This window comes from Artemia sp. Qi Xiang Cuo, unplaced genomic scaffold (genome assembly GCF_049724085.1).
Source record: "Artemia sp. Qi Xiang Cuo unplaced genomic scaffold, ASM4972408v1 HiC_scaffold_3312, whole genome shotgun sequence".
NCBI lineage: Eukaryota > Metazoa > Arthropoda > Branchiopoda > Anostraca > Artemiidae > Artemia > Artemia sp. Qi Xiang Cuo.
This window is the reverse complement of record NW_028300704.1, coordinates 22,457-45,773: the sequence shown is the minus strand read 5'-3', so window position 1 is coordinate 45,773 and position 23,317 is coordinate 22,457. Positions and strand designations below refer to the sequence as shown.

General features: G+C 34.9%; 1 protein-coding gene across 1 annotated transcript in view; it reads right to left on the bottom strand.

Annotated features, from left to right (window-relative positions):
* LOC148938423 (neutral amino acid uniporter 4) overlaps positions 1–20,572 on the bottom strand; it is a 44,598-nt gene extending 24,026 nt beyond the window's left edge. The window contains exons 1-4 of the mRNA XM_089107803.1: positions 20,459–20,572; positions 15,588–15,738; positions 12,031–12,152; positions 2,740–2,824 (exon numbers count right to left, since the gene is read on the bottom strand). Coding sequence (XP_088963929.1) covers positions 2,740–2,824; positions 12,031–12,152; positions 15,588–15,738; positions 20,459–20,553 — 453 coding nt within the window. The 5' untranslated portion in view covers positions 20,554–20,572. The remainder of the gene's footprint in view (positions 1–2,739; positions 2,825–12,030; positions 12,153–15,587; positions 15,739–20,458) is intronic.
* Between the last annotated feature and the right edge of the window lie 2,745 nt (positions 20,573–23,317).

The following is a 23,317-nucleotide window of genomic DNA, read 5'->3' as shown; positions in this document are numbered from 1 at the left end:
ATACTAATCATTTTAATAACCATTATCCTTATTTTTAAAAGAAACATCCATGACGATAAAATAAAAGTTCAAAATAGGGATAAAATCCTTTTTAATAGACAGTGTATAGAAATTCACAAAAATACCAGATATTTCGGTCAAATATACAGTGACCGTCGTCAGTAGTAAAACTCTGATGACCCCTATTTTGAACTTTTATTTTATCGTCATGGAAAGGCAGTGTGGTCTCCGAAATTATCTACATTCATTTCCAATTCCTACATAAAGTTACCTATCCCAGCATTTTACGGATGAAGGATGACAGATCATCAAATACCGTCCATTTTAGCCATCCATCTAGCTAGAACCAAACGAAAAGCAGGTCGTCGCAAAATGCGGTGGGAAGAGGTCGTAATAAAAGATTTAAAGGAAATAAGAACTACTTGGGAGGGTGTAAAGAGGGTAGCTTCGAATTGATAGGAATGGAGGAGGAGCGTGCACAGCTGTGTTGATCTCCGGCGGCTTGGTGCTATAGTGAGTTATTAGTATTATCCCGTACTGCATAAGTCATGATCATATCATTTAAACTTATATAATATCTTGATTTCTATATATTTTTGGCATTTATGGGATAAGGGACACCCAGGAGTCTAAATTTATTTTTAAGGATTATACTTTACGCATTTCACAACTTTTAACGAACACACATCTAGGAATGGCATTTCACATTTTTCCTGTCTCTAGACTGAATTAGAGGTTTGACTCATAAATATTAAAATTGTCTGTAGCCTATAGATTTTAGGCTAATTTTCATAATAATACCCAAAGAAGATGACATACTTCATGTAGTAGCCCCTAAATATAGGATTTAGGAAACGTGGATGCCTAATTTTCCAGATTTGAACGCAAATACTAGCAAGTGATATTCCCTAGAGAGTAAAATAGCCCCCCCCCCCTCTGCGAAAGAAATTTAAAAGAAAACGCGGCACTTGTCATGAAGGAGCTATCAAGAAAAGACTTCCTGTACTGTTTTGAACCATGGGAAATTTGCATGAAGCGCTCTAGGGATCGAGGAGGGGTGTATATTGAAGGTGTTGATAACTAAAGACGGATCAATTCAAAATGAGAAATTTTGCAGAAATAGTCTTGTTATTTTACAGCCACACCTCGTAGATACGAAAAATAACAATAAAATAATTTACTGCTTTAAATAAAATAATAATAAAATAAAACAGTAATATAATAAAAAAATAAATAATAATAATAATAAATGTTTTTTTTAGTAACAAAAAATAAATGTAATAAATAATAAAATGAAGAAAATAAATAAATACTCAATCCGACTGAATAAAAAATCTCGAGATTTTTGTGTTTTGACTTCCCTGAATCCGGGGTAAAAATATTTTTTCTTAACCAATACCTTTCAATCCTACTTTACTCCTCTGTATTTATTACTCCTGTCTACTCTTTACTCGTCATTTCAAACTGAATGCACTTTAAGTAGGCTATCATTTCACATATAACCGCTAGGCTATTGTTCCACGGGTATTATCTTATTTACACTATCTTCCGAACAGTGTTGCCAACGCTTCGAGATAAGTTGTATTACTTTTCTGACCCAGTTGTACCCAAAAGATTCTTTGTAGCACAATTGCAGCATTATAGCTCAGCTTCCTCTTCACAGACAAAATAATAGGATAAAACTGAAAGGCAAGCAACCTTTTGCTTTTAATAATATCTTCATCCTCCCTCAGACACTAATTCTGAGTGCTATTTCTCATGGGATGATTAGTTTGAAATTTGCAGAGATTTCTTTTTGTGTCACGTCAAAGAAAATTGTTTTCTTTTTCTTAAATCCCTAACAGGTGTTTTGAAGATGTTCCCAAGTTTACTGAAATGTACCATACATTTTGGATTGTACCATGAAACGTCCAAGTGTATCACAACAGTACTAGGACCTCGAACGGTACAACTGTACAGCGTTGCCAACACTGCTACCAACTAGAGCTTCAAGCATTATTTTAGCAGCTATATGGTGGTTACCAGTAAATGGCTCAGTAGTGCCATCTATTTTCTAGTGATTAAAGTTTAGATGGCTATACTGAGAAGCTGTCAATTTTCAAAATCCTTAGCTGGTCCCCTTAATTGAATACTTCAAAGCATAGAGAAATTTATGCTCGATAGACGGAACTAGTTTTGTACTCTAGACATAAGCTCTTCAGAGGGCTTGGGTACTGCTCCGAAGGACATCCAATGTTTAGTGCCCTATCCGGTTTTCCTGATTTTTTTTTTAGGCCAGTTTTGGTTGGTAATGACCATTATCTCAGAAATTTTAGTATGATATCACGAACCAAAAGTAAAAAAACAAACAATCAATTATGAAAAGTACATATATATATATATATATATATATATATATATATATATATATATATATATATATATATATATATATATATATAATATATATATATATATATATATATATATATATATATATATATATATATATATATATATATATATATATATATATATATATATATATATATATATATATAGATAAGTAATATATTTAAATGCATAAAATTATTTATCATACAAAACAAACATACAAATAAAGTACATGAGATAAACAAATATAATAAACTATGTAAAAACATATTAAACATATACACAAAATAGTAAATATATACAATAATATATAAATAAAATAAATACTACGTAAGTAAATAATAAATAAATAAAAAGAATTATTACCTGTTTATTACTTGTCCCAACGAACACAAAATACACACAACAGAATCCTAACTGAGTTATGCAAAGGAATATGTTCAAAATTCTCCTAAAAGAGAAAGTACATATTAAGGTGAAGAATCTAAAATCGTTGAAGTGCCGACGACATAAACATAAAAGAACACATTTTTACCCATTGACTTATCTTAGGTCTACACAAACCTGAGAACTGCGGTTTTCTAAGTTTAATTACTAAAATTATGGTTTTTAGAGCAGTAACTGCATTTTCATCAGTGTTGCCACGTTCAACTGTGAAAATAAATAAGCAAAACCATTTAACTACATTTGACAACGTTGTTCGTCAGTAAAAATTCAAACATTAACATCTATTGATTTCCAAAGACAACTACCCCTTCAAAGGAAAGCTACACCTTTCTCAAGCCGTTTGGTGCCATATTTTCGAACTTCCTCATTTCTTTTTTTCTAAATTTAGCACCCTTTACACCAAAAACCACAAAACTACATATAGAGGTATTTGTATAAGAAATTGAACCATATTTTCCGAATTTTTTTTTTACAATATATTTTGTTGTGTAAGTTTCCACCTAACTAATTAGACGGATCAGATTTCATTTTCACAGTTAAGATTAATAAGAAACAATAAGATTCATGTTTAAACAAATATTAATATACACAAATTTAAACTAATAAAATAAGCCAAGTAAGATATATTTTTGAAGTTGTGGAGAAGCTGGGCAGTGGAATGACCGGAAGGGATTAAGGCTAGAAGGGGGAGAGGGGGTGGGGATGGTAACCAAACAAGTAAGTATTGTTTTAGAGAACCAGGAAATTCGGGAATGGCATCGTCAAGGAGGCACACTTGTGCCTCTTGAAAGAGGCGACCCACCATAATGTTAAGCGATTTCCGGTCCTAGAGGTCGCAGAGATACGGCGGTGATCGCATTTTGTAGCCTAAGCTCAAACTAAGAAACATGAAAAATTTCACCCCCCCTCCGACTTTATCTTCATGGGGAAAGTGGGCTGGAAGTTTTGACCCTCCCCCCACAGCCAGCTTTTAATGTTGTCCAATCAGGTTGAAATTTAGAGGATAAGTTTTCCTGGGACCTGGGAGCTTATCCTCAAAATTTCAGCTCAATCCAATCACTCCTTCCCTGTTTTCCAAAAACCAACTTAATGTTCATCAAAAATTTTTTTTTTTTGTTAGCCACGCCTACAGGCCACGGTTGGCAACGGATCCGGGTGAATGAGGACTATTCGAAGCGGAATTCGACCTGTTAGGGCCTTTTGATATTTTCAGACCGAAAAAATCATCCCCCGAATTTACATTTACGAAAAACCTCGCTTTTCCCATAAGAGCCCATGTTAGACGAATGCCGCCAAGAGCTTGCATCGGCATTCGTCTCGGAACTACGTCATTCATAAAAAAGGTTTTAATAGTATTAAAATAAAGCATTTTAGGATTGTTGCTTGTTTTTTTTCGTTAACAGGTAAGTCTCCACTGCTTTGATAAGATAAGATAAGGTTTTATTCTAAAAACAACACAACGCAAAAAAAACAAATGACCTTCCATAACCTAAAGCTTGTTCAGAAGTATTTAGCCTCTTAAAATTAACACTTATAATAACATACTAAAGAGAAAGAAGAGAAAAAAAAAGAGAAAAAGAAGAAAGAAAGAAAAAAAGAAGAAAAAATGAAAATCCTACACTCACTCGGCTCCTGGTCGCAATAACCAAAAATCAACACTTCACATACTCCAAAACTTCCCGCCGCCATCCCATAAATAATAAATAAACGAAACAAAAAAAAATAAAAATATATAGGAAAAACGGGAAAAACAGGTTCTGGGCAAACCTGAGAGTGACTCAACTATACCACCCTTTAAACAAATTCATACAAATTCATACCTATGGAGACGAAGGGTTTTAAGGTCCCGACTGAATTCACATAGATTCGCTGAACTTTTTAAAGAAACAGGCAAATTATTCCAGACAACTGGCCCCACATGACGTATTCAAAATAGCGATCTAGTACTAGTAACTTGAGGTGTCCGTATATCTCTAGCATGACGAGTAGGATAATTGTGTACATCATCACCAGAAATAAATAAATTTAAAAAACACTTGGGAACCAAATTAGAAAAATATTTAAACATAAATAACCCATGGTAAAATTTTCCAAGACCTGACACAGGGATAATATTTAACTGTACATATTGGGGTCTCACCGAGGTTCTCCGATTATCTCCGGACAACACTCGCAGTGCCATATTTTGTACCACACGTAACTGCTGCAAATGCACTGAAAATGTGCTAGACCATATACTCACGCAATATACTAAATACGGGTAAACTAACGAAAAATATATCAATCTCAAAATAGAATCCTGTAATATATTTTTTAAATTTCTCAACATTCCAGCATTTCTTGCAATCTTATTATTAATAAAAGAAATATTATTTTTAAAAATAAGACATTCATTCACAATAAGAACATTTTATCATTCATTACTTTTACAATTAATTACACAATTTTCCTTGTGCACAGCCACAGCCCAAGGGTAAAAATTTGATGATCTACCATACATCTTAAAACCTCATTTACTATGATTTAATAATAGCTTCTTCACTCTCATCCACATATCAATGCTTAACATACCTCTTCTCATTATCTCTATTAAATCTTTGCTGCGGCAGTAAAATGGGTATCATCTGCAAAACTAGGAATAATCACCCTACAATCAGAATGTGCACTATCTAACAAATCCAAAACAGAAAATCGTAAGTCATTGATATAAACCAAGAATAAAAGCCAAGTCATTGATATAAACCAAGATAACATGCCGTATACCCACATGCTCGAAGAAAAGTTGAAAAAAGAAAATCTTACTGTGCATTTGATTTCAGTATTCAGGAATTAAAAGCCTTAACACAAAAATCTTCCAAAGCGGGGGGTTTGGGGGGCGGCAGCCCCCAACTTTAACTCCTGACACGATCAGCTAACAGTTAGTCAAGCAATAATAAGTAATAAACTGTACAAAAACGTCCAGAAATTATTTGAAAAAAACTACGTTTTCTAAAGAGTTAAAGAGGCTGAGTCATAAGTTCGAACCTTAAAACATACAGGGATTAGGAGGTGCGGTTGGGGGGCTTCCACCCCCCAAACCCTGCTTCCGTATATGAAAGGGGCTGTGCCCTCCTCAATGCCTCGCTCTTTACGCTAAAGTTTGACTTTCTCACAACTCTTTTTTTAAGCAATAAAAACTTTAGCGTAAAGAGCGAGGCGTTGAGGAGGGCACAGCCCCTTTCATATACGGAAGCGGGGGTTTGGGGGGCGGCAGCCCCCCAACTGTACCTCCTAATCCCTGTACGTTTTAAGGTTCGAACTTGTGACTCAGCCATAGCCCATAAAAGCTTTAGCGTTAATAAATATTATTACATATAATATAATATGATGGATTAGCTAACACGTTTTCACAAATAAAAACCTGTGTCGCGTGATTCCTCTGGGGCTTTTATAAGGCTCGTTATGTCCGTTTGAATTCAATGTAGTCAATAAAAAAGGAAACAAAACCCTACTGACTATACATAATGACTGAAAGGCGAAGAAGAAGAAGAAAATTTGACAAAAATACGCCAAGAATAATTTTAAGCCAGTGACATTCGAGATTTAATATTTTGTTAAGAACAAATTTTCAATTTATTGAGATTCCCAACATATAATTTTTATTTACATTGGAGTTACTAGTAAAACTACGTTACAAAAGAAAATCGCTTCAAAGGGGAATACCCTTTCGTTAATTATAAATAATTTTTCCTGACGATTTTGAAATTACACACAATGAATCAACAAAACCTTGGCAATTCCTTATGTTATGTTTTGGAGGGATTAATTTTTTTTTTTTAGCTTTTTGTTCTTCAGGAAGGGTGTTCTTACCATCATCATCAGTGATTCCCTGAAGACAGACAATTGGTATTTAAGGATATATTACTTTCAGAGAAAGGAAGTTTTTTCTTTAAGATAAAAAGAACTGCTTTTTATTTTGCATTTATGGCCTTCTGAAATTGCGCTAATTCTTTTTTTCTTTTTCTTTTAAGTAAACATCCCAAGAATAAAAATTTTGCTTCGCAAGATAAGACAGCCAATGATAAGAATAATAAAGAACAAATGGAACGATAATAAAACATGAAAAATGCCTCAGTTTTATGTAAAGTTTTTACTTAATTAACAATTTAGCAAAACTTACTGAAGAGCAAAAAAAGGGAAAAATTTTTTCCTGCTACCCAGAAAAATTACAATTTGTGAACACTGAGAATGAGTGTGGGGGTGGTCAAACGAATAACAGAAATCCATCCTTGAATAGTGACAAAACATGTCCTAACCGCCGTTCTCTTTCATATTTAGTCTTAAAACTTGTAATTTTTCCAATGGCAGAAAAAAAACCTGACCAATCCTCCTCCGTAATGCTATTATTATTTAATATTAATACGTCTGATAAAAGTACCCAATTGCTTTTTATACACGGTATGTATTATTGCACGGATGTTGATAAATAAAAGTTCGAATAGGGATAAACTCCTTTTAATAGACAGTGTTTCACAAACAGTGATAAATTTTGCAAAAAATTATAAATTCATCCGAGTTTTACTACTCATGACGGTCACTGCATATGTGACCAAAATATTTAGTATTTTTTGTGAAATTGTATCACTGTTTTGTGAAACGCTGTCTATTAAAATACTTTATCCCTATTTGAACTTTTATTTATCGTCATGGAAAAGCAGTGTGATCTCCGAAATTATCTATGCACGGATGTTTTATTGTATGTATGTATGTATTACTGAATGGTGTATTTATTCTGCATGATCTGATAAAAGCTTTTTTATAGATTTTCTCTTTTAAATTTTGTTGTTTTTAGTCTTAGGTAAACCTGGAGATCAGTTTTTGACTTTCATCATGGGCAGCGCGCCAGCCCTGCCTAAGTAAAGAACGATGTGAGCACAATGTGTTTTTTTTCTTCACCCGGGCACTTCGTATCGAAGGAGTTGTCGTAGAAACTTCGAAAAGGGCTCATTCAATTGGAACTTGGAGTCTTAATAGTCAAAAGTGATTGGAGGGCAACAAGCCCCTCCTACGCCCATCATTTCCCCAAGCATATATTCGATTGGAAATTCAAAGGGGTAGTACTCTTTTAATAGTCGAAAGTGATTGGAGGGCAAATAGCCCCCCCCCCCCATGCCCATCATTCCTCCAAACACGTCCAATCAAAATTTTGAGATAGCCATTTTGTTCAGCGTAGTTGATTTCTAGATAGAAAATATGTTTTTGAGGAGGACACCCCCCAACAACCCTCAGGGCAAGGGTTTTAAGTTATGCCTTGGGGGCATATAAGGTTTTTCTAGAAGTCGTTGTCGTAAAAACTTCAAAAAAGGCTCATTCGATTGGAAATTCAAAGGGCTAGTGCCCTTTTTGATAGTTGAAAGTGATTGGAGGGCAACTCGCCCCCCTCACGCCCATCATTTCCCCAAACCCATCCAATCAAAAGTTTGAGATAGCCATTTTGTTCAGCATAGTTGATTTCCAAATAGAAAATATGTTTTTGAGGAGGACACTCCCCCACAGCCCTCAGGGCAAGGGTTTTAAGTTATGCCCTGGGGGCATATGAGGTTTTTAAAGAAGCCGTTGTCGTAGAAACTTCAAAAAAGCTCATTCGATTGGAAATTCAAAGGGCTAGTGCCCTTTTTAATAGTCAAAAGTTATTGGAGGGCAATTAGCCCCCCCCATGCCCATCATTCCCCCAAACACATCCAATAAAAAGTTTGAGATAGACATTTTGTTCAGCGTAGTTGATTTCCAGACAGAAAATATATTTTTGAGGAGGACACTCCCCCACAACCCTCAGGGCAAGGATTACAATTTCTTCCCTGGGGGCATATAAGGTTTTTATTGAAATTTTTGTCGTAGAAACTTGAAAAAGGGCTCATTCGATTTGAAATTCAAAGGGATAGTACCCTTTTTAATAGTCGAAAGTGATTTGAGGGCAACTAATCCCCCGCTCTCGCCCACCTTTTCCCAAAACACATCCAATCAAGATTTTTAGATAGCCATTTTATTCAACGTAGTTGAAAGTTTCGGAAATTAGATCTTTAAGGATGACAACCGCTCCCCCCAGAGCCCTCAGGGCAAGGGTTGTAAGATATGTCCTGGGGCATATAAAGTTTTTATTGAAAGCCTTGTCGTAGAAACTTCAAAAGGGCTCATTCAATTGGAAATTGAAAGGGCTAGTGCCTTTTTAATAGTTGAAAGTGATTGGAGGGCGACTAACGCCCCTCTCACGCCCACCATTCTCCAAAACCCATCCAATCAAAATTTTGAGATATCCATTTTGTTCAACGTAGTTGAACGTTCTGAAAATTATGTCTTTTAGGATGATAATCCCCTCAGAACTCTCAGTGCAAGGGGTATAAGTTATGCCCTGGGGGCATATAAGGTTCATATAGAAAGTTGTTGTATAAATTATAGATAGCATGATCGCGCTGCCTAAGTAAAGAACGGGGAAACTTGAGAACGAGACAAGAAACGGGGATTAAGTAAAGAGGAGGACACTCCCCCACAATCCCCAGGGCAAGGGTTTTATGCTATGCCCTGGGGGCATATAAGAACGATGTTGGTACAGTGTATTATTTATTAATTTTTTCCTTTAGAGCAGGGTACTTAGTATCGAAGAAGTTGTCGTAGTAACTTCGAAAAGCGCTCATACAATTGGAAATTGGAGTGGCTTGTGCCCTTTTTAATAGTCGAAAGTGATTCGGTCTTAGAGAATGACAACCACCCTAACAGACCTTAGTGTAAGGATTGTAATTTATGCCCTGGGGGCATATAAGGTGTTTATAAAAAGCGTTGTCGTTTCCAAAAGGGCTATTTCGATTGGAAATCGAAAGGCCTAGTGCCCTTTTTAATAGTCGAAAGCGATTGGAAGGATTGCCATTTTTATAGTAAAGATCGAAGTGATATAATGTATTATTTTTTGCTGTTGTTGCTGTTTAGAACAGGGCACTTCGTATCGAAGGAGTTGTTGTGGGGACTTCGAAAAGGGCTCATTCGATTGAAAATAGAAAGGGCTGATGCCCTTTTTAATAGTCGAAAGTGATTTGAGGGCAACTAATCCCCCTTCCACTCCCACCCACCCACGCCCACCCTCTCACGGCAACCCTCCCATTTCTGCTGTTAAAATTTAACCAAATCAAAATAGCGTAAGTGTATCCAAGCTATCAAAGAAAGTAAACAGATTTTTTCGCGAATGGTATCAAGTTCTCCATTTCAGGTCAACTAGAGAAGGTATGAAACTAAATTAAACAGTACTGTTTGTGTCCAGATTTTTAAAAGGGTGTATGTTGTTGAAAATTGCAGAAAATTTTTCTCTAGCATACAAATAGCAGGCCAAACTATAAAGTCTTAAAAAACGAAAAGATTTAAAGTATTAATTTTTTTTCCCCTGAAAAGACTATGTCAATTTAAAACGAACAGAAATTAATTTAAAAAACTTTTTCCGCAAAATATATTTTTCAAAGAAAATTAAAGAACTCCATTAAACAAAAAATGAGCAAAAATAAATCAAATATTCTACCAAGCGTGAAACTACCACAAATCAGCATCAATAAATAAAAGAAACCCAAAACGAACAGAAATTACAATAATTAACCGAGTCAAACACAAAACGAAATATAAGTTGGGCGCAAAACCCCGATGCCTTCCCAAGTCCAGAACAAAATTTGCACTTTACTGAAAAAAATACAAATGAATGTACATTTTAGTTTAATATAATATACTGATATTTAGTAATCAAAATGCTAATTTTATTTGATATATTAAAGTTATAAAAGTAAAAACATTTATATTTTTTCAGTAAAGTGCAAATTTTGTTCTGGCCTTGGGAAGGCATAGGGGTTTTGCGCCCAACTTATGTTAATTTCTGCTGGTTTCGTTTTCTCGTTTCCTTTCCTGGCTGGAGGGCCATACAACGGATATAAGCACTGCCAGTAGGGACTACAAACTATGCTGAATATATTCAAAACGAAAAAGTGAAATTGAATCGCGCAAGCGAATCATGTATGTAATGCAGACTTACTGAGATTGTATTATAGATGGGTAGGTTCCGATTAAAATAATCCCAGTCTGTTTCACGAAACACCCCAATAAACAGAAGGGGATGGGACAATCACAGGCATCTCTCTTTCTCCATCCCGTCCATTTATATTTTCTTAGTATGGTATTTTTTTCAGCTTCCTTTCCCACTATTTGGAGTGTTTGTTCATGTTAACTTTTTCTCTATCTCTTTCCAATTTGTTTTTAGTTTTTGTATCTTGATCGCTTTATGGAGGTATTTATTGCACATTTTAGCCGTAGAGACTTTTTATATTTTTAATTTTTACATAAATTTTGTTCCTAGTTTTTTGAATAGATTAATTATCTCTCTGACTACACACTTCAGTCAATGGTAAATCCGTAAATATTGTAATACCAGGAGGGGAGAGGGAGAGGGGAGAGGGGCAGATTAGGGGACACAAGAGTCAAGATCCAGCGAAATCCCTCTGCTAGGCCTTGCATATCAGTAATTGGTATTGGAGAGTTAAGAACAGTTTCTTAAAATTTCCGTTTTGCTAGGTAATTTGACCATTTTCCCGTTTTGAATCGAATGTGGTACACCTCATTCCCAAGACACAAATAGCCACAACAAGGGTAATGATAAATAAATAAGTAGCAACATATAAAGTAATATAAGTGACAAATAACAATAAAGCAAATATACAAGTAGCAAAAATAAATAAATGACAATAATATTAAAATAAGCTAAATCAAAAGGTACATTTCACCCCAAAGTAAGAGTAATAATAAAAACAATAATGACAAATAAATAATGATCAGAAAAACGTAAATGAAATGACAATAAATTAAATAAGCAACTAAGTAACAATAAAAAAATAATAATAATAATAATAATAATGGCATCCAGAATAAAAAATGATAAAGATCCGCCAGAGTCACTGACGGCGCATAGGGTTTCGACAAATGCAGACGTTTCACAAGGAAATATAATAAGCCTATTACCCAACCTTGCGGCAGCTGGGTTCGAACCCTGGGGCCCGTAACGGCAAGCAGAGATCAATCCATCGGCTGCCACAGAATAAATAGTAAATAAATAACAAACACTAAGAATAATGAGAAAATAAATGAGAAGGTACTTTTCGTGCCCAAAATAACAAAAAGAATAATGTAAATATTAACAGCAATAGATACCTAGCAAAAGTTGAAAATCGTTTTAAGGGTGCTGGTCCAGCTTGAAATGCCGCTTCAACAACATCAGCATAACCAAGCGGGCCGGTATTAAATCTCTCACGTAAGAGTTGTGCCGTATCAATCTGAAATAGTATAGCATATATATATGAAAAACCAAAGAAACAAAAACGGTATAAGATAACCTACAGCCAGGGTTGTATAAAGGAAAGAAGGGAGGGGTTTACCCTGTTTGACCCCCCCCCCCCCAATATTTCTCTGACTTGTAATTGATATTAAAAATGCAGGTAAAAACTATTTTTCCTGAAAACAAAATTCTGCAACTGGTAAACTGGTCTTAAAAATGCGTGTAAAAAACAAACCCTTATTTGAGAGGATTAGAAAAACGCCTTCATTCTTTTGGTAGGCCCCCAACTAAAACTCTTTTGGTACAACCCAAACATGATTTTGATAACAGTAAATATAGAAAAATAAATATCCTTTTAAGGGTGATTTCAAATATATAAAGACTACTAAATTTAAAATTACTCACAAAATTTAAGAGCCCAAGACAATTTGAGCAATTTAAGAAAAATGGGAGAGGCGTCCTTTAAAACGGGTACGACCTTGATAAAAATTGCAGCATCATACTAAGCATGGCCAGGAGCCCTACTGCAAAGGTTTAAAGATTATAAGGGCAATAACACGAAATTTGACGTTTCGCAAAGAAATTTCATGACATGTGTGGGTTTATTTGTTGCTGTTTTCTTCCAGAGGTGATCATATCAAAGCAGTAGTAGAATAACGGCAGAGGGCTCAATCGAACGGAAATCAAAAGTTCTAGTGCCCTTTTTACGTAACAAAAGAGATAAAAATGTAGGAAAGTGCTGATTTTTGCCATCTTGTGCCAAGAATCAAAATTTTGGGCGAGAACAGAGCTAAAATGCTATCAAGTGATAATTCCTTGACAGTCAATCGACTTACAACTATGGACAATAATATATCCCTTATCCCTTATCCCATATCCCTTAAGTTTCAAAGGTCATACCGCCACATTCGTCCCTGAACATATTAAATGACAAAAACAAGTTGTTGTTTTTTAAAACGAAAGTAAGGAGCGAAATTCAAACTTAAAGCAATCAGAAATAATTCCATATACAAGGAGGGGGGTTTCCCCCTTATGAGCCCCTGTCTCTTTACGCTGAATTTCAAATTTTTTGTCTTAGTTGGAATAAGAAGTATTTTTAAACCACAACAAAACTTTGGCACAACGAGCGGGGGTCCAGGAGGGGGAAGTCCCCCTCATATACGAAATAATTTCTTTTCGTCTTACAATTTAAAGTGGCTGCTTATTGTAATCTGAAAAAAAACTTGTTTTTTTTTTATTTCTGATCGTTTTTGAAATTGTTCCCGGACCTCTCTGGCACTTAGCTGCTTTGTGTTGTAATAGTTATTAAAGGCATCGAATGAATTTGGAAAAAAAAAATGAATGGCAGAAGATGAGTGGCGCCGGCAGGGGGCAGGGATTGTAAGGGAGAGGGAATGACCAGTTAGCTATGATAAAATAGAAAATTGCTATGAAATAGAAATAAGAAGGTATTTTCAAAGTCTGGGGGGAGGGAAATTCCTCCCCCCCTGATTAGCGCCCATGCAGAAGATTAGCTTAGACGAATTTCAAACTGAGTCTAATTTGAGAATCACAGTTGCAATTTTTTTTTTGAGCAAATCTTCTCAGTCTCGTAACTTTTGTTACGTGACTTTAAACTTAACGGATATTGTGTATTAGGGACTATCATGAAAAGCCAATTCTTCTAATGTATATGTTGCAATCAAACTATTTTTTTCTAAAGTTGTGATTACTGTAATCATAAGTCATTCCTAACTTACAGTTACAGCTCATTGCCACATAACTGTTCAATGTAAAAAAAAAAAAAATTAATTAAAAAAAAAACATATATTTTAACCCAATATTTTAACTTAAACATCGATAAAAAAAAAAGCTCCTCAACAACTGCTTCCCCCCTTATGAGAAATTTCGTGGTGACACTCAAGGTGCCGCTCCACCTCTGAAGAAGAAAATATTCTTCTGCAATAACAAGGGAGCTATCACCCCGCAGCACCTATATCAGGCTTAATCAAAATTAACATAGATTAGGGATTAATGAATACCCCCCTCCCCCCAAGACTTTTTCCTATATTTATTTAATGCTTATGGAGAGCCATAAAATTTGGGTGTAAAAATCCACTCCTTGGGGTATTAGGCATCCCCCCTCCAACCTGGGCAATGACCCACCTGTCTTCCTCAATAAATCCTTCCACCTGTCTCCTCCTCCTCATTACGAAATTATGCACCATTGTACACAATTTTATCAAACATCAAGTGAATCAACTAGGTACAATAAAGCCAAAAAAAATTAACCGTTCATGTTAATTAGACTAATTGACTCTTTTGGAAAGAATGCGTCACCATACAGTATTACTGCATCTACAACTGAGAAGCTCAATACAAAGTTGTTTCAGTAATTCTAAGTCGATTGGTAATTCTAATACTAATTCTAGTTTCTAATTTCTAGTTTCTAGAATTCTAATTCTAGTAATTCTAATTTCAAATTTCAAAACTTTACCCTCTTTGGGTCGAAATTATAGTTTAGTGCCACAAAAATGGCAGAACACCATGCTGCTGTGGCACAATGTTTTTGGCTGATTGAAAAGGGCACTAGAAGTTTTCATTTCTTTTTAAATGAGCCGTCTCTCACTTTCTAGAACCATTAGTTTAATAGGATAATCTCCCTCTATAAAAATACAAAATTTTACATTATAGATGGGTGTATGTAGATGGGCGTGGGGAGCGCAACACCTCTACAATAGGCTTCGCTGATGTGCTGTACCTAAATGTGTAATTTTCATTAAGATCACTGGACTGTTTTGGGGGGTTCCCCCTTTTTCGAAAATCAGGCAAATTTTACCAGGCTCGTAGCTTTTAATGTATTACTTTGTACTTGATGAATTTTAATTGGAATCACCAATAAAAGAGATTTGTTTGATGTATATATTTTTGTCGAAAAAATACTGATAAAACAATCCACACAAAATTAAGGGTTATTATATAGAAGGTATACACAGTACTACTAATAGTTATATTGGTATGTTTCCCACAAGTTATTGGGAGAAGGTAGAAGGTACGCGGGTAGTTTGTGGGGGAGTGGGTATGCACGAACCATCAAGAAGTGAATTTTTAGGGATAGCATTTTCAAAGTCTCGTGTGAGATGTTTTCAATTAATGTGGAGAGATAGTTCAACCTCTTGGAGCAATGTATTTGGAATAAGCATGTAATTTGGATGCTATGGCGAAAGTAACCCCTATTAATTACAGGGAATTCTTAGCGTGAAGTATACATGATTAGGTAGCTGGTAGTTGGGGGGAGACTCCTCAAGACACGAAGCACGTTGAAAATCAAAGTGCATTTTAGGCTAGTTATTATACAAATCTGTTTATACACATAAGATGTTTCTTCATTAATTATTCTTTATTATTTTTTTGTTTTTGTACTAGCCCAGTGATTTTTGCTTGTTATACTTACCAGCATGTGCATACAGTGGGTGGTTATTAACCCAAGAATTGGTAGGGCCACAGTTCCAAGGACTAAACCTGCATTTTTCAGAGCATCGGGCATTGCTAAAATTCCTGTCCCAATGTTTCCTTTAAGTAGGTGAATCAATGTGTCCAAATTCCTAGAAAAGACATTATAATACTAATACTACTGTTAACAACTCATTAGAACATTAAGCCACCTGACGCCAACACAGCACTGTTGCCACTGCATGACTCTCTTACACCCAAATATATTGAAAGGTTCACTCTTTAATCTTTCCCCGAAGTTCTAATTCACTCTGAATCGTCCCTTATGGCCCCATTCCCACCCACCCCATTCGATGACATCCTGTTTATCGTTTTACCCCAGATAAATCATCCGTAAAGGGTGGTCCAACCAGCTTAGCCGTTCTTTCATAGTAGTCCCAGAAAAGGGGTCAAACCACAATTGTTGAAAAGCTTATTATCAAACAGTTTCGTGGTAACGAACTGTAAGTAAGGAGCGACCCGGCTCAATGGTAACCGAAACTCTAGAAAACGGGTTTGATACCAATAGATACATCAAAAGAATCAGATTTTAATTGTGATTTCAAATATAAAAATTTCATCAAGTTTAATCTTACCCATCAAAAGTTACGCGCCTGAGAAAATTTGGCTTATTTTCGAAAAAAGGGGAAAAGACCCCCTAAAAGTTATAGAACATTAATTAAAATCCCACCATCATGTTCAGCGTATCAGAGAACCATACTGTAGAGGTTTCAAGCTCCTACCTACAAAAATGTGGAATTTTGCATTTTTTTGCCAGAAGAAAGATCACGGATGCGTGTTTATTTGTTTTTTTGTTGTTTTTTTTCCCAGGGGTGATCGTATCGACCCAGTGGTCCTAGAATATCGTGGGAGGGTTCAATTAAATGGAAATTAAAAGTTCCTGTGCCCTCTTTAAGTAATCAAAAAGATTGGAGAGCCACTACCCCCTTCCACGCTCATTTTTTCCCCAAAGTCACCTGATCAAAATTTTGAGATAACCATTTTGTTCAGCATGGTTGAAAATATGATAACTATGTCCTTTAGGATGACTTAATCGCCGAAGTCCCCGGGGGAAGGGCCTAAAGTTATAAACTTTACAAAATGTTAACATATAGTATCGGTTAATAGGAAGTATACAGACGTTTTCAGGGGGGATTTTTTCTAGTAGTAGGGGGGTGGGTGGGTCGGGGGTTATTTGGAAAGATCTTTCCATGAAAGAAGTTTTCATGGGGGAAGGGACATTGCTATGAAGGGGGCGCCGGATTTTCCAGCATTATTTAAAAAAAAATCAGAAATTAAATATAAAAAAACAAGTTTCCCAACTGAAAATAAGGAGTAACATCAAAACTTAAAACGAACAGAAAATATTATGTGTATGATTGGGTTCACCCCCTAGTCAATACCTCGCTCTTTATGCCAAAGATTTTTTAGTAATTTCATAAGAGCTATTTATTCTAAATAACGGCCTTTGTGATTAACGGGTCATTTTTAAAGAATTGGAACAAAATTCGAGCTTTAGCTTAAAGAGCGAGGTATTGACTAGGGGGCGAGCCCCCTAATATACGTATTAAAATATATGAATATAGAAGTTCGTTACGTAAGAATTCGTAAGTTACGTATATTTATTACTAATAAAAACGTTCGTAAATAAAACTAAACAAGTTTCGAGAAAGCCATTTAATCAAATAAAAGTAAAATTAGTCTGCAAATTTTGTTTTAATTATTCATGTACGGTGAGCCAAAATCAAAACCTGCATTAATTCAAAAACGTTCTTTTAACTAAAGTTTTTTTTAACTGAAAGTAAGGAGCAACGTTAAAACTTAAAACGAACAGAAATTATTCCGTATATGAAAGGGGCTGTCCCCTCCTCAACGCCTCGCTCTTTACGCTAAAGTTTGACTTTCTCAGAACTCTTATTTTTTTTAAACAATAAAAAACTAGCGTAAAGAGCGAGGCGTTGAGGAGGGGACAGCCCTTTCATATACGGAATAATTTCTGTTCGTTTAAAGTTTTAACGTTGCTGCTTACTTTCAGTTAAAAAACTTGTTTTTCTTATTTAATTTAATAAAGCACCGAAAACTTATCAATTTATATAATAATATTATATAATAAAATTTAAAATTATTAAACATTATATATATATATATATATATATATATATATATATATATATATATATATATATATATATATATATATATATATATATATATATATATTTATATATATATATATATATATATATATATATACATATATATATATATATATATATATATATATACATATATATATATATAGCATTATAATAGCACTGATTCCTGACTTTATCGTTCAGCATTCAAAAATGCCACCTGTTTACGCTTTCGAAAAGAATCCTCTCTTGAAGGTCGAGAAGGCGAAGATCCGTTGCATAAACAGATAGGCTTCTTTCAGTGACATGAAGTACAAAAGGAAGTTTTCCAACTCTAGAAGTCACAAGAATAAGTGTAATCAAACACGAGCAAAACTAAATAATGTAGGCTAGTAGGTAAGGCTGTATCCGGGATTTTTTTTTAGGGTTGGAGTCATTTTTTCGGGGGGGGGGGGGGAAATTAAAATTTTGTCACGGCGCAAGAAAGATCTGAACCACCACTGCCGTCACACCAAGGTTAGATAGAATACACAACTAGACTTAGAACCTTCACTGAAATATAAAAAATTGCTCAGACTCGATCCCAACTCCCAAACCATCTGCCAGCTGATGGCAGTGGAAAAACATCAGCAATCGGTAAGACTAAGGTCCGTGGTCTTTTGCATGTCTATATGCCACCCTGCCTAGAATGCAGGAAGCTCTGGGTTCAAGTCTTATAGGTGGCAGATTTTTTAAATTTAATTTCCAAAATTACCATGAGAATTTATTATTCTGAGCCGCAGACTTCATATACCTATGCAGCATGCATAAGAATGGGACTTAAGAGTCCAATCTGTAGTTATTTATAGCAATCCATCATGCTATGAATTTGTTTAACTTTTTTCTATCAAGGAGTTTTGGATCATTATTTCTTTTGTTTTTGCTGAGGATGGCAATTAGTTATGTTTCCAAAGCATGTTGAAAAGCTCAATTTTTTAAGAGACTTATTGTGTGTTTTTTGCCAAAAGGTGATAGCAGAGTTGTCAAGGCAAAAATTTGTTCTATATTTGTCTATTAACAGTCTTTTTGCCGATTACTAGTATATTTGTCCATTTCTATCCTTTGTGGATGACACAGCTATAACGATTGCTGGAAATGCTTTGGGTGAGCTTGTTTCAAAAGCAAATAAAGTGCTACGTAACCTAAATGTTTTTGCTAGTCTTAGTTGCTAGCAGTGAACACGAGTAAAACTAATTATATGATAGTCGTACTGGAGTTATTGATAATGTTTTTGGTTTAGTTAATTTTAATGGTACGGAAATTTAGTAGATATTTAATACAATGTATCTTGGTGTTCAGATTGGTTGTAATTTAAATTGGAAAAAAACATAGTGAAATGGTATCGGTGAAAGTTGAGCGGGATTTAGGGCTGATTCGTAGATTCAAACATGTTTTTCCTGTTTCAGTTTTGAAAATTTTATATAAGTAAGTAACACTGGGTTTATTTAAAAAATAAAGTATACATTATCGATTCCCTGAAGCAGGCTTGTGCGGGAGAAAACCGTCCTAATAAATCAATAAACCAAAAAAAAAAAAAAAAGAAAAAAAAATCATAATTAAAGCTCAAATTATCGGACCCGAAAACCACCGAACCTCCAAACAGCACCCAACAAAATTATAATATTTAAAATCATATTCACTATTCATCCTTATAATTCACTTATTCATCCTTACATTGTATACAGTTGTTCTGTGTGGGCTAGTAATTTTGCTGTAAATTTTAAACGGATACAAATTGCGCAGAATAAAGCATTGCGCCTGCTCGGTGATTTTGAAAAATGTGAATGTACAATGGATTGTTATCGCCATTCTAATATTTTAAACGTTGGGCACTTGATAGATTATCAGACCGGTATTTTCGTGTATAAGTGTTAAAATAAACTAGCAACTAATTATTTTTTGATGTTTTATCATCGAATTCTGCGTACCATTCTTATGATACAAGGAATTCCGCGGACCTAGTACACGAGAGACGACACACTGCTAGGTCTAGTTTTGTATTTAGGCATGTGTGTGTTTCGGTTTGGAATAGTCTTCCGGAAAGCACTAGGATGGCTGAGAGTGTAGCCTCTTTTAAAAATATGATAAAGAATTTCTTGATGAGTAAGGATAGGTAAGGAGGGGGACTGTCTTCTGTAAGTATTGGTTCGCGGTTCCCATGAGGTTTATTTGTAATTTTTTATTTATTTATAAAATTGCATTTTTTTTCTTTTTTTTTGTTTTTTTCTGCAATATATATGTAGTAAGTGAGTAAAATATTGAGTCCTGCCACAAACAAATCTGTATAGATTTTCACGTGGTAGGTCCGTTTGATATGATTTTTTTGTGAATATTGGTCTTCAATTAAAAATGAATTTCTCTCTCTCTCTCTCTCTCTCTCGCTCTCTCTCTCTCTCTCTCTCTCTCTCTCTCTCTCTCTCTCTCTCTCTCTCTCTCTCTCTCTCTCTCTCTCTCTCTCTCTCTCTCTCTCTCTCTCTCTCTCTCTCTCTCTCTCTCTCTCTCTCTCTCTCTCTCTCTCTCTCTCTCTCTCTCTCTCTCTCTCTCTCTCTCTCTCTCTCTCTCTCTCTCTCACATCCTCACCCTTTTTGACAACCCTATTTTTAGACATGAAAAGATGTTTTGTACAGTTGCAAGACAGCAAGGATAAATAAATACTCACGAAGTGGGATGAGTAGGCTTGTGAGGATCTAGTAGAAGGCATGATTCATCTGAAGAGTTAGAACTTTGTCCTGAATTTGATTCGTGCTTTTTCATGTCTAGAGCTGATTCTCTTAACCTGGAAATACAAACCATCAGTAAAAAAAAGCAATATTTTTAAATAAGCAGTATTCAAAGAGAGTGGGATTGAGAATAAGAGTTGAAAACACAGCGATCGCAGTTAAAATTTATACAACCATATGACACTTGTACAAGGATATTGGGCCGAACCACGGCTCATAGTAACCAAAAATTTAAAACAATTTTTGAAAAAACAAGCTGTAACTATGATTTCGTTTAATCTTAATGGAAAAAAATTATTCTGAAAACAAATTCATGAGAATTAAAAAAAAAGCCTGAAAACCCTCGAAAACGGTATCGGACCGAACTGAAAACTGCACCATTAAAATCGCCACTGTACACACAGGTAAGTTACGGCCCCCAGACTTGAAGAACAAAGAAAATCACTTTTTTGCATGGGTAGCACAGATGTTTCTCTTTTTTACTTTACTTTTTTTTTCTTCGCCGCTAGCGGGGCACTGGAACAACATGGAGAGCTGTTTAAGGGCTCATTTGATAGGAAGGTCCAATATCCATGGCCGACAACAATTACTAACAAAAGATAATAATGTTATAAACGCAAATTTTGACCCAAAAAATGCATCCTCATATACAAGATATCAGAACACACATATCTTTTGACAAGAGATTATGTAATGCACTTGTCTTTCGAAAAGTTGGATTTCTGGGGTCTGATGTCTAATTTAAGAGATGCCAGACTCACTGTGGTTCGTTCTTTACTAGATTCCAACTGTGTGTGATATATATTAACAAAGCTTAAGAGATAAGATGCAAGGATTAAACGCTTTCGGAATAAGGAATTCCCGAAATGGACCAATAGAAAACGTGAAACTGATAGGGAAATGTACTTCTTATAGCCTATATGAAACTAGAAAAACATTTTTAATTTCTTAAAACAACTAATTGTGCGTTATTTCCCATACCAGTGCACTATTATTCAGAGAAATTAGTGCGCAAAGTATCATATTATTATTTCACGAAAGGGCAATTAATCGCCCTTGAAAGATTAATTTTGATAATTTTTGGCGTTCAACGGGCAATTACAATTATCGATATTGCGTTCAATAGTGCTTATTGAAACGTACTGAATTAATTGTTTTACTATTAGACGTCAGAACTCAATAAGCTGCAATTTGTTTTATTCTAGACATAAAACAACACAGGTACAACACAAACAAAAAAGCCATCGGTTTTTAAATCTTTTTGTAAAATAGAAGGCTACATAAAGAAAATAAATTGTGAAATATTAACATATTACAAGTAGGATTCCTGGTCATATTTCATCATAACTAAAGAGCACTCAGGGCTATAAAAAGTAGTCAACAATAGTATAACAGCAATAGTGTTGTGTCACAACAATAGTGTAGCTTTCAGATTCCAAAGGTTCCCTTCAGCTCATCAGTAATGTCCATATTAGTACCACTGATTCAGACCTGAGGGCGATAAGAGAACTGATAGTCTTCAGAACAACCTTATTCAACTCAAATTGCAGCATATTCCCAAGAGCAAAATACAGCGAGGCAGCAGACAAACTGGCCATTTTCATTAGCTTGCAGAAAGTTATTAGTAGCAATTCGGACAGTTGAAACAGGCCCTAAATTTTCCTGAATCAACATGTTATTCATGTTCAAATTTTGACGGTTAAGACCGTTTTCAAATTTAACAGATCAGTTTTGCGTAATTAATTTCGAAATGAAGTGACAACACTGACGAAAATGTGGTATTGCTCTAAAAATGGCATAACTTTGAAACGACCAAATGAAAAGTAGCAGTGTTCTGGTATGATTAGCCAAGATTAAAACTTAAATAATCCAACCAACCCTAGATAATTTCGGAGACCACACTACATTGCCATGACGATAAATAAAAGTTCAAATAGGGATAAAATCCTTTTAAGAGACAGTGTTTCACAAACAGTGATAAAATTGCACAAAAATACTAGATATTTCAGTCACGTATGCAGTGATCATCATCAGGAATTAAAAACAGTTATACCATGCAAAAATAGCAACAGAAAATAAAAAAAAATGATTCGTATTTTTCATTCAATTTTCCTCATAAAGCATTCCTCCTCATCCCCCCCTAAATTAGTTTTGTAGCCTGTGCATCTGAAGAAGAACTTCATTTGTCCTCAGCAATAGAAATTTGATTCAGAAAATGGAAAAACATGGTTAAACCATGCAAAAACAGCGATAGAAAATAAAAATAAAACATGATTCATATATTTCATTAGTGTTTCCCTTCATAAATATGACGTAGATAATTTCGGAGACCACACTGCCTTTCCATGACAATAAATAAAATTTCAAATAGGGATAACATCCTTTTAATAGACAGTGTTTCACACATTAATAAAATTTCAAATAAAATACTAAACATTTTTGGTCAAATCATCCCTATAAACAAGACTTTTATAAGGATTTTATCCCTACTTGAACTTTTATTTACCAACCAACCCTAGTCCAGCTCTTCAGAGAATTACGCAGAAAAACAGCTCTCCCAAAATCAATAAGTTCCGTCTCCTTATATTTTATCCAAAGGAGGGCAATATTATTTTTATAGAATGAAGCTCAGATACTCAGTCTATTATAGAATGAAGCTAGATACTCAGTCTCAGATATCAGAGACTAACTCTTCTACCCGAGTGGTTTGCACGCTAGACTTGAAATCCTTTGTCTGTGAGGACGTGGGTTCGAGTCCTGGAGTGGCTGGTTATTTGATTTCGAAAAGAGGTCAGTGG